The following is a 16,604-nucleotide window of genomic DNA, read 5'->3' on the forward strand; positions in this document are numbered from 1 at the left end:
GGTATTTTGGTCATTTTAAGGATTGATTCATTCCAAATTCGGTCGAGGTGTATGAATTAGAATCCTCTTCCTCTCGGGAAATGAAAAAAATATCCTTCCAAAAGCCAAAACTCGTGTAAGTATTTGTTGAATTGACTAGAATGCCCTTCTAAGTTTCAGAATGCTTTTTTAGAATATGACGTGCCCTAAGTTCCAGGTAGGGGTGTAAACGAGTCGAGTCGAGCTTGGCCAGGCTCGGCCAGGCTCGCGAGCCTTACCGAGCTCGGGTTATATTATGTTCACACCCCTCATCTTCCCTGGACAGCCCTACTAGTGTAATTTAAATACTTTTTTTTACACTGTGGGGGGTGTGGTCCTAGTAACAAATGGGGTTCCAAAAATGAAGTGACATATTTTGCCCCTGCCTTTCACTCTCTGGACAACCATTTTAATGTATATATTAATATATAATATATATATTTAAATATATTAAATTCTTAACGAGCCGAGCCGAGCCTGGCTTAAATCGGGCTCGGCTCGTTAAGCTTAATGAGCCTGGGGAGCCGGCTCGGCTCGGCTCGTTAAGGATTCGAGCGAGCTTCCGAGCCCGAACCAAAATTGACACCCTTAGTTCCAGGTCTACTTTTGTCATGGGTATTATAGTAGTTTACTATTGCAGTTGGCTACAAATTTTTTAGGGCCACTGCATTCGCACCCCCTTATAACGTTTAACAGTAGGCAATTTTGACGTCAAATCACGTTAAAAGTGGGCGAATGCGTACTGCAGAGGGGTGAAAATATCATCTCCCAACTTTTACGGCATATGAAAAGGGGAATTAATACAATGAGACGTGCTTGTTGTCAGAAGCTCATAAGGAGCTTTATCAGGGCCTACCTAATGATGTTAACAATTCATCGGGATGGCATGCCTAAACGTAATGTTAATCATCAACATTTGTTATCAGACCTCCGATTGGATGGTTAAGATTTAAGGCCACAACATCCATTTTGCTGGACCCGCAAGATGAAAGGACCAGATCATGTGACAAAATGGGCCCCGATGAAGTTCCTAGTAATCCTCTCATGCCACCATTTTCCGAAGTAACAATGCAATATGCAAGTCCCAAACTACCCAAAAACCCCTGAATCATGCTGCCATAAAAATCATGAGCTAGTGATTACGGTATTATTCGTGTTTATAAGGGCATTATTGTCATTAAAAAGAGAAACTAATCAACCATGTTGTGGAAAATAGCTGTCTCCGTAATAAGAGGCACGCAAATTTCGGCTTGTGTCATATCAAAATATCGCGATAAAATCGCTAGAAAACGGTTTATTATCGCGTAGAGTGAAAGACCAGCTTAGGAAAGCGAGGTTAATTAAATAAATAAATAATAATAAAATGATGTAAAGAACTGAAATAAAGGAATAAATAAAAAATAAAGTAATAAATGAAAACGAACCAAAAGAAATGAGAAACGACGACTTACTCTTCTTCTTCTTCTACTAGTCCTCTCCTCTTTAACGAGGCAAAATCCCTCTCAGAATAGCCATTTTTCCTTTGATCTCGATTTTTTCTGTCCTGAGTAGCATTTCTACCTCTGATTTCAGGCATCTCCTTTCAAATCCCTCTCGATCGAGGTACGTATCGAGAAAATCGGTGATTCGACGGTTCGGATCAGAAATTTCGCAAAATTTAACGGTTTCTGAGTCTTTTTAGCTGTTTATTTTTAGTATTTGTCTGTCTAGTGTAGAAAATCCGATGCAGTTGGTTCGGAAATTTATCTACTGATTCTGAGGAAAGCCTGTAATTTCGGATTGATAGTTCTATGGTTGTTGATCTCTCTTTTTCGAAGATTTTTTTTTTTATTCCTTTGCTTTGGTGTTATTTCGTCAGGTTTTAGATTGTTATAGTGAGAGTGAAGAAGGTTCGGTCGCTGACACTAAAGAAAAAAGCTTTTAGTTCAGATAGGACTGGAAACTTAGGGTTTGATTCTTAAGATTTTACTTCTTTTTTAAGGTTCTTGGTTTTTATCTGTATAGTTAGATGCTGAGATATTTATTCTATAGAATATTGAGAGAAGCCTTGGTTGAGAAGTAATTGGAGCTGTTTTTAGGGTTTTTGTGAGGATTTCAGCTTGAAAACTGATGTTGAGAAACTAATTAGGTTTTGAGATTCTGATTCGGGCTAGAAAAGATGGTGGTGGAGGGTCCGAAATTCGCTGGAATTATTGGCACTGACAATGAAAACAACTTCTATGATTTAACACAAGGGTTTTACCAGAAACTCGGCGAGGGTTCCAACATGTCGATTGACAGTGTTGGGAGCTTGCAGACGAGTAATGGTGGTGGGTCCGTCTCGATGTCTGTTGATAACAGTAGTGTTGGTTCTAATGACTCCCACACCCTTATGCTACACCACCAGGGCTTAAGGACTGTGACCAACAACTATGTTGGCCACAGCGTGTTCCGCCCTGGGAAGGTTTCACATGCTCTCAGTGATGACTTGTTAGCCCAAGCTTTAATGGATAACAGATACCCAGCTGAAGGGCTCAAGAATTATGATGAATGGATTATTGATCTGAGGAAGCTTAACATGGGAATGGCTTTTGCACAGGGAGCTTTTGGGAAGCTTTATAGGGGTACTTATAATGGGGAAGATGTTGCAATTAAGATACTGGAAAGGCCAGAGAACAACCCAGAGAGGGCACAATTGATGGAGCAACAGTTTGCTCAGGAAGTCATGATGCTTGCAACGCTTAAGCACCCGAATGTGGTTCGTTTTATTGGGGGTTGTAGGAAGCCCATGGTTTGGTGTATTGTGACTGAGTATGCGAAGGGTGGATCAGTTCGACAGTTCTTAATGAGGCGGCAGAATAGGTCAGTGCCCTTGAAATTGGCGGTCAAGCAAGCTTTAGATGTTGCAAGGGGGATGGCGTACGTGCATGGGTTGGGGTTCATTCACAGGGATCTCAAGTCTGACAATTTGTTAATTTTTACGAATAAATCAATCAAGATTGCAGATTTTGGAGTGGCAAGGATTGAGGTGCAGACAGAGGGGATGACACCGGAGACAGGAACATACCGTTGGATGGCTCCGTAAGTCTAGATATTTTGTTTTGCCTTCCATAAAATTGCCTTTTCTGTTTCTATCAATAAATTGTCATATTTATATTCGGTGATCTCCTTAGGACTGATTGCTGTAGCTTTAATGTAGGAATAAGCTAAAGATTGCATTGTCAATGGGGTGAATTTTAATTCACTAGAGATGATTTAAACACGTCTTTTTTATTCACTAGAGATGATTTAAACGTGTGTCCTAATTGTTTTATATATTTTTTTTGCCCAATCTTCATGGTGAAATCATTCACAAGCTTCCCAATCTATCACGATAGATGGTGATATGACTCTAATCCGATAAAAAGGTGAGTTTATCGACGTATCCACTATATCTTCTATGCATCACATTCTTTTGATGTTTTAAAGCTTTTTTGGTAGGTATTTTAAGGCCTTTTTTATGCAGCAATTTCATGTAAAATTTCATTTTACTACTATTCTTATTATTTTTTAATACTCTTATGTATTATAATAGAATTCTTGTATATTAAGTTATTATTTTTTTAGTGTTAATCACCGATTTGTTACCTATAAAATCCCATCCCTGGATTTGATTGGGACCATCCCATAGAGGCATTTTGCGGCTGGCCGTTGCATGTGAGAGCAGCCACACAGGCTCACTTTTTAGCAGATTTTTTCTTATTCATTTGATTCATCTGAGGTGGCTGCTCTCACACCAAACAGCCCGCCATGAAATGCCTTTCTACAATGGTCCCTAGCAAATCACATCCTATATATAGCCGATTAATTGCTATATATGTATAACACATTTTTGATATATTCCCAATCAACTTTTTTGTTTGAATATGCTGAAATGGACTTCTTTGATTGATATCTATAAAGATTTTATGGTCTTATCTTACCGCCTTAGTGAGAGGAATCTTCGACCTATTCACTCAATTATTCACCCCTTCGGAAATTCACCCTCATTTTCTTTCTTGTTTGTAGTCTTCGACCACTGGCTACCACTACCATGGCCCATCCAATCCACCCTTAGTTATTATAAGTGGCAGAAAGGAGGAGCGTGATAGGCTCTGAAAGGTAGAATATACTTATTTTATGAATCGAGTGTCTAAGAATTATGAGTCACTAAAAACGGAGTCTCATTGTAGGTAGAAGATACGTGCAATTATAAATTCACCGTAAGGGCACCAGTTTTGTATTAATTATTATTTATATTGGGAAGGTAACTTTTTTAGCCTCCTTGGTATTAGTGCCTCTTTTCTCTAATCCGGTTCATGCATTACTGTGTATGTGATTCATATTGTTAAGCTGACTGGCCTCATTGTAGATGGCTCATAGCTGCAAAGCGCATTTCTCGGATGATCCTAACCCTCAATGATTACCCATGGATGTGGACTATTGGGTTTCTTTTTCTTCGTCTTCTTCCTTCTTTATGAGCTGTCCGTTTGCACTCCTCAATATTCTTTCAAGTCAGATGATTACGGCATGACCTATTGATGATAAGGGGGTCTCGACGCACCACAGCAACGGTTGGGACCACTCATTGTTCGAGAACTTACTAGGTGCTTTGTGGACCTGCCCAAGTCGACCTATTTTGGATCTATCGACTCCATTGAAAGTTCATTCTACTTGGCTGAAAGAGCAAAAAGCTCATCGGGTATTTCATTGACTCAATTTGGTCAACCTTTCTTTTTGGTAGGTAAGCTGGGTTCGAACCCCTGACCTCAGGGTGAAAGATACATAGTCATTACCAGCTGAGCTAGAGGCTCAACCTCTAATTTGGTCGACCTAGTTTTGCCTTGGCCAAATGCGAGTTTTTAAACACTCGAGACACTTGTTCAGCATATTCTGGAGTATAGGCACCATTACCACACAGAATAAAATGTCAAACACCATAAGCTTTCTTCTTAGTTTATTTTGGCCCTGTTCGTTTGAGATTGTGACAACCGATTGAGAGCCCAAACTGATTATTGGACTCAAAATTACTTTATCTCAAACGAATAGTGCCTTTGTGTCTGAGGTCTTGATATTGTTAAAACTCATAGTTCTTTTGTTTCCAGACCTTAATTTTGTTTTGAGAGATAGGTGTAATTTCGTATTTGTAAAATTCTCAAAACAGCTGTAAAATCACCTTTTATAGCACCTTAACAGAGTGCCCTTAGCAAAACCCATAAAAGAAATGGTTTTTTATTGTGCTACTAAAATAAAAAGCAAATTTAAAATTGTACCGTTATTTTATACAGGCGAATCCTAGCGGTTTGTGCTTTATTTTTCTGAGAACTGGTGATTCCTTGATCCTGAATTCATAACTAAGGTCTTAATTTGTTGAATTAGGTTTTGATTTTTAACGTGCAGTGTCTAGCTGTATTGCTGCCATGTATGATATTCCATGTCATGTCAAACTTGTATCTATGATGTACTTATTCGGGATAGATTTTTATTTAATATTTTGTATCACTCTTCTATGTCCCACACAAAAAGGAAATGAACTTGAGTATGGTGGATGGCTATGTGGAGGCTGTCCATTCAATGAGATGTTTCAGAGCGAGAATGAGATGAGTTTTTTTCAAGACATAAACTAAGCACATAATGTATAGTCACTTGGTGTGATTAACACTTGTGGTCTGATTGTACTGCTAGGCTTGCCTGTTTTAAGTTATTTATTCAGTACGATATAAATAATATTGGATTACAATATGTACCGAGAAAAATAATCAAAGGATGACTTAATAGGAAAAGTGCACCTCCACCTCCTATTCCACAGCGAAATCTTCATGGCTTCACCTCCTATCCAAAGCGTACACTATGTACACTTTGGATGGGAGTTGGAGGTCTACCCTGCATAAGTTAAGCGATCTATCCTGCATAAATACATAATTATTTATACACATTAACATTACACTCCCACAAATAAAATAATGAATTAATTAACAATTAATCTTATGATACTGATCGAATTACTTGTGGGCAACCTTAGTGTTTATAAAGTTGTGAACAATAACTAGTCATGTTGTAACCACGGTTTTAAATTTCGGTTTTGGGGGTAATTTCAGTCCCCACCAAAGCCGAAATTTTAGCCGAAATTCTGTAAAGGCACTCGGAATGTCGTTTTTTGGGCCGAAATTTCGGCCGAAATTACTTAAATTGTAAAGGAATAAATAATTAATATTTTATGAAAAATTTCGCCAAAATTTCTGAAATTTCGACCAGCAATTTTAGTTTCGGAACGTTTCGGTTTCAGTCCTCACCGAAATCCGAAATCCGAAATTTCGGATTTAACTACCTATACGACTAAGATTTAAGAACTATATGAATTATGAATTGTACCTAACTAACTTGCACATACTAAGAGGAACAATTAAGCTAATATTCTGATTTAATCAAAGTATCAAAACAAGGTTGCCTATAAGTAATAAAATAATTACACTCTAAAAAAAGGGGCGGCCCAGTGCATGAGGCTCTTGCCATTGCAGGGTCTGGGGAGGGCTAGATGTATGCAGCCTTAACCCTGCTTTGCAGGGAGGCTGCTTCCGTGACTCAAACCTGTGACCACCAGGTCACAATGGAGCAACCTTACCGTTGCGCCAAGGCTCGTCCTCTAAATAATTACACTCTAAAGAGACCAATTAATCTAGCCTAATCAAACAAAGGTTGCGGATAAATAATTAACTAGTGGCACAGAGAAAAGGGAAAAAAGAGAAGAAAACCAGCTTTCTTCTCTCTTCTATCTTTTCGTCTTGTAACTAATCAATTAATTTGTAATTAATCAATTAAGAACAACTGCTACAAATGATCACGTAAATAAAGTCTCGTAAATTAAAGAAAAAAAAAGAGAGATGGAGAATAAACGAAGAAAAAATAAAATAAAATGCACCCTTCTTCCTCTTCTTCTTGTAGTTAATTTCTTAAGAACAACTCAATGACTCCAACAAAAGAACAGTTGACTTAATCAAAATCTCTAGAATTAAAGGAAAATAGACAAAGGGGGGAAAGAATTAAAAATGCACACTTCCTTTTGTAAGCGCTTGAGCAAAGAACAACTCTCACAACAGAACATTTAATCAAAGACTCAAAACTTAAACCAAAAAAAAAGAATAAGAGAGGGGGCAGGGGGGTTAAAAATAAAATGCACTTCTTCTTCTTCTTCTTCTTCTTTGTCTTCACACGTAATGGAATTCTGAAGAAGAATTAAAGCATATTGGAATTTGGAATTGAATCATATTTTAATGGAATTCACTGTAATTCACAAACACAAAAAAATCGCAAAAATAAAGAATTCCAGTTCTTCTTCTTCATCTTCTTCTAAAAGGGGAAAGAAAAAAAAGAAAAAGAAGAGCCCCCTAGGAGAGGGGGATATGTTAGAGCTAGAAAAATTGGATGCCTCTTGGAGGATGATAAGGGACATGGTACACTCGTAGTCCTCGGTGAACGATGAAGGTTCGTCGACAACAAAACCTAGAGGGGTAGAAGTAGGGGAAGATCGGGAAGGAGCCTTTCCAAGGGACTCCCATCAATTAGTGACAATATGAAGATATTATCGTGGAGTGTGAGAGGGTTGGGTCACTTCGAGAGAAAAACACATGTTGAGCAATTAATGATTGAGTATAAGCTAGAAGTCATGTGCATCCAGGAGACAAAGATGGATTTTAAGAACCGAGCAATAATTAAAGAGCCGGGGATAGATCATCTTAGGATTTTGTCACCATTGACACAGTTGGCTTTGCAGGGGGGATTTTAGTCACTTAGGATTCAATGATATACAAGGCGATTGAGAATCACATTGGAAGATTTTCAGCATCGATCCTAGTGAAGAAGGTAGCTGATAATTCTTTGTTCACTTTCATAAGCGTGTATGCGCCGATTCAGGGAGAGGAGAGGCTATCCTTATGGGCAGAATTGGATGAGGTTAGGAGCAAGTGGGCTGATCCATGGTGTATTGGAGGAGATTTCAATGAGATTAGAATGGTAGAGGAAAGGGTGGGATGTAGTAGAACTAGTCATTGCACGATGGATTTCTCTGACATCATCTGCATAAATGAGCTTATTGATCTTCTTTTGAATGGGGCCTAGGTCACATGGTGAGAAATTCGAATCGCGGTAGAATCAACCGACTTCTCATTTTTCCTTAATGGATGCTCTCCTTCCTTATGTTTGCCGGTATGCATTCAAACCACATCTTATCATTGTCCTATTCTTTTAGATCCTAGACTGGAGTCGTGGGGTCACATTCCTTTCCAATTTGAGCTAGCACATCCCTTTCCGATTTGAGCTAGCTTGGCTGGAAGTGCCCAAAATGGAGAAATTGCAGAGTTGGTGGAATTAAAAAACAGCCTTAGGCTCAGCTGATGCGGTGATTGGAAAAAAAATCCACATGGAAAAGGAAGCTAAAGGAGTGGAATCAAGATAGGCAGAAATCGGGGGCTGAAAGAAAGTAGGGTTGATCTTCAGAATCAAACTTATAGCTAGAGCGGATGAGGAAGATCTAGCCCGTTCGGAGGAGGTAGAAAAGATGGCTCTCTAAAGCAAGAGTTTAACCAAATTGTAATGCAAGAAGAGATAGTGTGGAGGCAAAAAATCAAGGGTGAGATGGCTCAGAGAGGGAGATAAAAAACGACATACTTTCATGGGGTAGCTAGCGCTAGAAGACGTGGTAATCATATAAGCGCATTGCAGGTTGACAGAATGATCAAGGAAGAGAAGGATCTGATTGCAATGGGTTTCTAAAAGGGCCTCTACTCATTAGAGGATTTTGTCTGCCCTACACCAGAGAGGGTGGAGTTTAGCTCCTTGGAAGATAGAGAGAGCTGCCCTGGAAAAACCTTTCACGGAAGAAGAGATAAGGACAGGGCCTTTGTACTTGGAAGAGACAGAGCGTTAGGATCGGATGACTTCTGCCTAGCTTTCTTTCAGACTTGTTGGGATTATTTCAAAGAGGGTTTAATTAAGTTACTTCAATGAGTTTTACGATGGCTTGGAGCTAGATAAAGGTATTGGGGCTACATTCGTTGCGTTGATTCATAAAGTAAAAGGAGTTGTTAATATGGTAGGTCTTTGACTTATTAGCTTAGTCGAATGTCTATATACGGTGTTAGCTAAAGTATTAGAGGAGCGGTTGAAGAGGGTTCTTCCAAAGATCATCTCGAGCAACTAGTAAGCCTTTATACAAGAGAGACAAATCCTTGATCGTGCATCGATAGCAAATGAAGTAGTGGATCATTATTCCAAGAATGGAGACAAGGGAATAGTTTGAGAGTTGGATATGGAAAAGGCTTATGACCGAGTTGAGTGGGATTGTTTAGTTCACATGCTAGGAAGGTTGGAGTTTGGAAGTCGATGGCGGGCTTGGCAAGGAAATGTGTCTCCTTGGCTTGGGTTTTTATTCTTATAAATGGGTCTCCTAAAGGTTTCTTCAAGTCTTCTAGAGGACTTCAGCAAAGAGACCACATTTCCCAATTCTCTTTTGTGATTGTAGTAGAGACACTAAGTAGAATGATGGAAAAAGGGAGGGCTCAGGGGCTGATTGAAGGGTTCAGGTTTGGTAATCACAGTGGAGGTATCACATCTCCGGTTTACAAATGATGCCCTGATATATAGTGCTCCTCAGGTGGGCATGGTCCTAAAGTTGAAGGCTATTCTTCATTGCTATGAGGGGATAACACGCCAAAGATCGATCTTCACAAGTCTAGAATCCTTGGCATTAATAAATCAGTAGAGGAGATTGATGGGCTAGCTGGTTGCAAGATAGATCAGTTTCCGACATCATACCTTGGACTTCCTCTTGGTGTGGGAAGGCCGAGAAGAGAGGGAGTGAGATTTAATAGTAGAAAGGGCGTAGAAAAGATTGGATTCATGGAAGGAAAATTAGTCTTTGTGGGGAAAGGATAACTCTCATAAAGGCAGTACTGGCGAATACTCCTATCTACTAGCTATCATAATCCTATCTACTAGCTATCACTGTTTAAATGTCCCATGAGTGTGTGATCTATCGCATCGAGCAAATCGAGCGTCAATTCCTTTGATTGGGGTTGATTTTTTTTTTTTGAGTCGGGGGGGGGGGGGGGGGGGGGGAGGGGGGGTGTTGATCAGATGAGAAGTAGAAGTTGCATTTGATAAGCTGGAATGAGGTATGGAAACCAATAAGAGCCAGTGGACACTGTATTAGAATACTAAGACAAGTGAACAATGCCCTCCTTGGGAAGTGGCTTTGGAGGTTTGGAGAGGATAACCATAAATTATGGGTCCGGATCATTGAAAGTACGGTATGGTTCTTCTTCTGTCTTATGGATAACTGACGGCAAGCTCAGACATGGAGGAGACACGGAGGATTGATTGTTTGGGGGGACATCTTGAGGTAAAGGCAGAAATTCAACGAAGGCATTAGATTCTGGGTATACTTGGGTGATAGGATCAGATTTTGGTTAGACAAATGGTGTGATGAGGTACCTTTGAAGGATGCGTTCCCTGATTTGTTTGTCCTGGTGGTGAATAAGGAAGTATTTGTTAAAGAATGCTTTGAAAGGAGAGATGATAGAATTGCATGGAACTTCTTTGACAGAGACCTTGATCGAGTGGCTAGGCTTCTAGAGATTTTAGAGGCCAATTATCGATTTGGTGCTCTTCTGGAGTATTTGGCATCAAATCATTTTACCATTAGATTGTACCATGCACCTGTACTTCGTGTGGATCCAGAGTGTGGAGCATTCCAACTCTGCCAAGGGTGTTTGCATTTGGCTGGTCCGCCTTCCTTGATAAAATATCGATAGTGGATCATCTCGGGAATCATCACATGCTAATCATTTATCATTGCGGTCTATGCATCCAGCGAGGAATTCGGTGGATTATATGTTCCTACATTGTAGTTTCACCCGCGAGGTCTGGAGCAGAATTTTATCCAGATTTGATATAATGTGGATTTTTTCATCTAGGCTTATTGACTTTCTAAAGGGTTGGTCATTTTCACCTTGGCGGAAAAAAGGAAAGATCTTATGGAACGTGGTAATGTTGGCCGTGATTTGGGTCATATCGATGGAAAGAAATGCCCGGGTATTTAGAAGCTCAATAAAAGTCCCTCGATTCATCTTTTGGAAGTTTATAACTCCGACTATCTCTTGGGTCAGGATCTTGCCCATTTTTAGGTTCATCTTAACTAATGACCTTTGGCACGGATGGAGGGAGCTATGTGGCAGCTTGGGCCATGAGGCATTGTATCCTCAAGAGTGGGAACCACTGGCCCCTCGTCAGTTAAAGCTCAACTTTGACTGATCTAGCATGAGGAGCTTGGGGCCAACATGAGTATGAGTTCCTGGAGATGAGAACGGGGTAACATCGTGTGTTTTTTCCAGTCCCACTGGGATCACTAATGAGGAAGAGATTAGAGAAATAGTCCAAATAGTCCAGGGCATCATGCTTCTAGAGGGAAACCTTATGGGTCGAGTGGTTGTGGAAGGAGATTCCATTAACACCATCAAGTGGCTAAAGGAGAGTAATACCTTCCCGTGGAGATTTGCCCAATGTGTGATGAGATCCAAGACCAAGTGGCAGGTTCATATATTTCCTTCCACTCTTCCAGCTTGTTAGAAGATCGTCAAATACTGATGCCGATTGATTAGCGAGGGTAGGGATATATGAGGGGAGCTTAGTTGCATGATTATATACCTCCTTGAGGTTTTCATATTCTTTTTTCTATTTCCTTCCAGCATGTTAGATTATCGCCGATAGATTGGCGGGGCCAGGGGTATATAAGGAGAGCTTAGGGTTGTATGATTATCTTCCTCCTTGAGGTTTTCATATATATATATATATATATATATATATGAGGAAAAGGATTGTACGCTCGAGCGTACTAAGCTTATGGTACGCTCGAGTGCCCAATCACATGGGTCCCACATTTTTTGTGGTGATCCAAAGCATTCATTTGCGAGGCCCTATCATAGATAGGGTGTGTACCAAAAATCAGCTCCATTGAATCATCCTAACCCCTCCAAAAGTGGAGGGCAAAAATGGACAGATTTGTGGTCTGTCCATTTTGCCCTGCCCTTCACAAATTGATGGGTTAGGATGATCCTATGGAGCTGATTTTTGGTACACACCCCATCTATGTAAGGGCCTTTCAAATGAATGCTTTGGATCATCCTAACAAAGTGAGCCCACATGTGATTGGGCACTCGAGCGTACCATAAGCTTGGTACGCTCGAGCGTACAATCCTTTTCCTCATATATATATTTTGTAGTATTTTTTAGTTTGTAGCCTCTTGTACTGACCACCTTGGTTGCGGGGCATCCCTCCTTTTCTTCTTTTAAATACAGTCATTTGCCATAAAAAAAAAAGAGCCTCTTTTACAAAAACCAATAGGGGAAAGAAGCAAGTCGAAAGTGGATAGAAAAAGGGGGAAATAAAAGAAAACAACAAGCCTACCTCTCCTCCTCCATTCTTCTTCTCGGTAAATGACAAACGAGTAATGACAGCGAGAGGGGTGGCTTTTTGTCGGCAGCGAGATGGTGACGACGATGGGGAAACTCGATTTCCAAACACAATTCCCAGAAAATGGGATATGTGCTTCCTAAAATTGGAATACGGGCTTCCTACACTTCCAAATCACTCTTCCCCAATTTCTGGGAAGCAGGAGGTTTTTTGATTTGGAAACATGATCCCCTGGAAGTGTGCTTCCCATCTTTCAGCGGCATTTACAGTAACATTGGGGAGGAACATCCAAATTGAGAAAATGGAAGGAGGCATGTTGGAACTTGTTTGCCTTTTGCAATGATTTCGCTATGGAGAACCTACTCTTGGTTCAACAAAAGGGACTACGACATACCCATGTTCACTTAGTCTTTTAATGTGTAGTTGGAGTGTGATATTTGGTTGCACGCTTTCATATGCAATTCTCTTTTATACAATGGCAATAACTGTAAAAATGTTAATTATCTTGTGCATTTGGCGACCTGCTTATGTGAACATTCTGAGGTTTATTGATGATATTTCTTTCAGTAAAGTATTTATCAATGACATGTCAAAATGTGAAGTTTATGGATGCGTCAATTGGTTTTCTGAGTAGTACAGAAATCAAAATGACAAGCATACTGGTTAGCCTTCACAAAGGGGATTTTCCATTCTCCTCGCTCCTCTTAGTGGCAAATAGGAATATGTACACTAGATGCACCGTGATGCATCTACTGCAGCTAATCATTTTGGATTCCAATTTGGTCTACGAAATTTTATCGCTATTGACTTTTGTAAATATGTTAAATATCTACATGATTTTATAAATATCTGCAATTTAGGTTTCTACAGACCAGTCACATATTTTTATCTTAAAGGTTTTCTCTGCAAATGGTGTCTCTCATTCCTAATCTTTTCAAGAAAATGTCTACCTTTGTCATGCTATGTCCTTGTAGGATGCGCTTCTACTTCTGCCATAGGAAAAAAACATTTAATGCTTAGATTCTCATCAAAATGTCTGCCTTTGCCATGCTATGCCCTTTTAGGGTGTTATTCTACTTGTTCCGTAGGAAAAAAAAAATTAATGATTTGATTCTCTTTTTTCCAAGGCAAAGGAATCAGTCTTTTTCATCATTTCACTTTTGATAAAAATAAAACATTGGTCTTGAGTCCCTGTTTCAGGATAACTATCCAGAGGCAATTGAGTCTTTCTCACTGTCACACTTCTCTTGTTCTTATCCTTTAATCTGTCAGTACTGTCACGCAGTCCTCTTGTCAACTCCCTTCTATCATTTTGATAGGGAACTTGCAGGACTGCTGGCATAATGTTAAAAAGTTGTATCTGGATGCATCTTAAGGTTATGGTACTCACTGTTATTGAATATCGATTGCCTTCAAGGATATATTTGCACAGATATTTGCACAGATATGTACTTAGGATTGCAATCTCTCTTTGTAATCTCTCAATTGATTAGATGCTTTGGATCATATAATAGATTATTTTTTGCCTTTTCTTCTGCTGATTTCTTAAGTACAGACTCATAACAAGAAAGGTGTTTCCTTTGTTCTCTATCCTTCATCATGATTTATGTACGGGTGTGTTTTGTGGTGTTGTTTTTTATTCTATCGTATGTTTTCTATTTGCTCCCAAATGGCTATTTGAGTGCATCCCTCATCTTGTTGGCAGAGAGATGATACAGCATAGGCCGTACAACCAAAAAGTCGATGTGTACAGCTTCGGTATTGTGCTTTGGGAGCTCATAACAGGTATGCTTCCATTCCAGAACATGACAGCCGTTCAGGCAGCATTTGCAGTCGTTAACAGGGGTGTCAGGCCAATCATCCCTCATGACTGCCTCCCTGTGCTCGGCGACATCATGACCCGCTGTTGGGATGCCAACCCCGAGGTGCGCCCTGTCACATATTTCCGACATTTTCAAAAAATAGTGATTTTATCGAGACATTTTGACAAAACGACAAAATCCCGAAATAATCCCAAGAATTTTAAAAAATATAGCAAAATATTTATTTGCCACGATAATATCACTAGACTTTTACAATATTTTATATTTTATATTTTTTCTTAATTTAGATATTTTTTAATAATTTTATTTTTATATTTTCCCAATATAAACCTAAAAAAAATAATAAAAGAAATTAATATATCCCGAGATTTTCCCTTGCCTAGAAATTCCTGAGAATGGTGTTTGTGACTTTAGGTGCGCCCACCCTTCACTGAAGTGGTCCGCATGCTCGAGAACGCAGAGACGGAGATAATGACAAATGTTCGCAAGGCTCGTTTCCGGTGTTGCCTGACACAACCAATGACCACAGACTGAAACAAGGCAATTTCTTCAACCCCCTGCCCCATGTATCTACAGTATTTTCTTCAAATAGAAAAAAGGAAAAGGTTGCAAGCCTCTGGTATTTACTATCCTCTGTTATTTAGTAGATTCTGCTCCCTCGCCTTACTGAACTGTTGCTGAAAATAGTGATTTGAATGTGTATGCCTTCTGCCATATGTGGGCTTTAGTTGTTTTGTTTAGCAGAAGGTTCTATCAGATCCCTTTGGTTTCCTTCTGTGTTGTTGTTGGATACTCTTTTGTTGTATTAAGTTGTTACAGCTTATTTGATCTCTCCTAAACATGAAATTTTCTTCTGTCTACATACCTGCAGATAACAGGCAAAAATGCCATAAACCCTTCTATAACTTTCATGTTATGATAGTTGTCATGAATGTATTACAAGTAGGAAGTGAACAGGAAGCACGAGCATGTAGAAGAGTTCATATCCTAACAGCATCTGATAATCATATATTCATGCTTTTATGTTATTAGCGGCATTAGATTAGCTCCTGATTCATCGGACAGTCAGTCCCATTCATGTCATGAACAAGGTGGTCGGATTTGATCTAGGGAGGACAACCCCATACCACAACAGGGAAAAGCAATGTGGCCATATCTTTGGGATTGTAAGTGGCATTTTGGTGAGAAAAGAACTTAAATCAAAATACTTAGTAACAGTGTGATACATTTATACGTAACTTAGGAACCACACCAATCCAACTCGAACTTGGTGGTTAAACTCTACTTTGGTGACGATGCTATAGAAGTGGTAGCTAGATTTAAAGGTTTTATCAATTTTTTATGCGTAGGATTTGAGTTTTGAGTATAGGTTGATGTATAAAAAAACTTACTTATATATAATCTTAAAGGGATTTGCTGGGCTATTTCGTTAGAAGCCATTTCGCCGCTCACTATTTGATGAGAGAACGGCTACCCCAGATGAATCAAATGAATAATACAAAATCTTCTAAAATCAACGTCTACTTTATTTTAAAGTCTTGTTCTTACTTTTTTTATTATTTCCACCTTCTCGCTCTTGTGAGCTCACCATACTTTCCGGAGGCAAGGTTGAAGCCATGTCCAGCAAGGGTGACGATTTCCAACCTCACGGCAAGAATGTAGGGAACTTGGTTTGATGTGTTTTCAGAAAAAAACTATTCCATGAAATATTCGCGGGCTAATTGTATGAGAGGTGCAGAGGAAGAGGAAGAGTGAGTTATGAACCATTGAGAAAGATCGGCGAGGATTTCTTTGATCTTGGTGAGGGCTGGAATTTTTTTGAAGGGGCATTTGCAGTTTGCCTTGAAAACCATTAACCGATCAATCTAGAGGGGTCCCATTTTAGATTGATCGGAACTGTCCATTTGATAGGTTTTTCTTACAGTTACAGCCCATCAAATCTTACAATTCTAACTAATAAGTCGTATTTTCCAAGTACAATACAAAAAAAAAATACATATCATTAGATTTTATAGTTGACTAATTATTAAGAAATCCAAAAGAGTGGGACCCACCTTATAAACCTCATTTGGATCCAAGTGGGGCAGTTCTCCCCACGGGGATAGAAATCCTTGGATAAGTTGTTCTTGGCACTTAGGATTGGGTATTCCATGCGAATAGTGTATCCCACCCACTGTCCCTGTTAACGATAATGAAAAGGGATAGTTATCCCTAGTTTCAACAGGCAAAATTCCATAGAGGGATTTGCTAGGGACTTCCGCAGAAAGGCATTTCGCATCTGGCTGTAGCAGCCACCTCTG

General features: G+C 39.5%; 1 protein-coding gene and 1 long non-coding RNA gene across 2 annotated transcripts; both read left to right on the forward strand.

Moving 5' to 3' along the window:
- The first annotated feature begins 1,626 nt into the window (after positions 1-1,626).
- Positions 1,627-15,130, forward strand: LOC143879864 (serine/threonine-protein kinase STY13-like). The gene is made up of 3 exons (XM_077382511.1): positions 1,627-3,078; positions 14,187-14,406; positions 14,719-15,130. The coding sequence occupies exons 1-3, from the start codon at positions 2,177-2,179 to the stop codon at positions 14,836-14,838; spliced, it is 1,242 nt and encodes a 413-aa protein (XP_077238626.1). The 5' UTR covers positions 1,627-2,176; the 3' UTR covers positions 14,839-15,130.
- On the forward strand, positions 3,087-6,179 carry LOC143879865 (uncharacterized). Its single transcript, XR_013251419.1, has 4 exons — positions 3,087-3,404; positions 4,045-4,137; positions 4,209-4,282; positions 4,388-6,179. It is a non-coding gene; the product is annotated as an uncharacterized LOC143879865 (long non-coding RNA).
- Positions 15,131-16,604: the final 1,474 nt, after the last annotated feature.

The sequence above is a fragment of the Tasmannia lanceolata genome, unplaced genomic scaffold, assembly GCF_043159265.1.
Source record: "Tasmannia lanceolata isolate RefF3 unplaced genomic scaffold, GAP_Taslan_0.1 ptg000006l, whole genome shotgun sequence".
Lineage (NCBI taxonomy): Eukaryota > Viridiplantae > Streptophyta > Magnoliopsida > Canellales > Winteraceae > Tasmannia > Tasmannia lanceolata.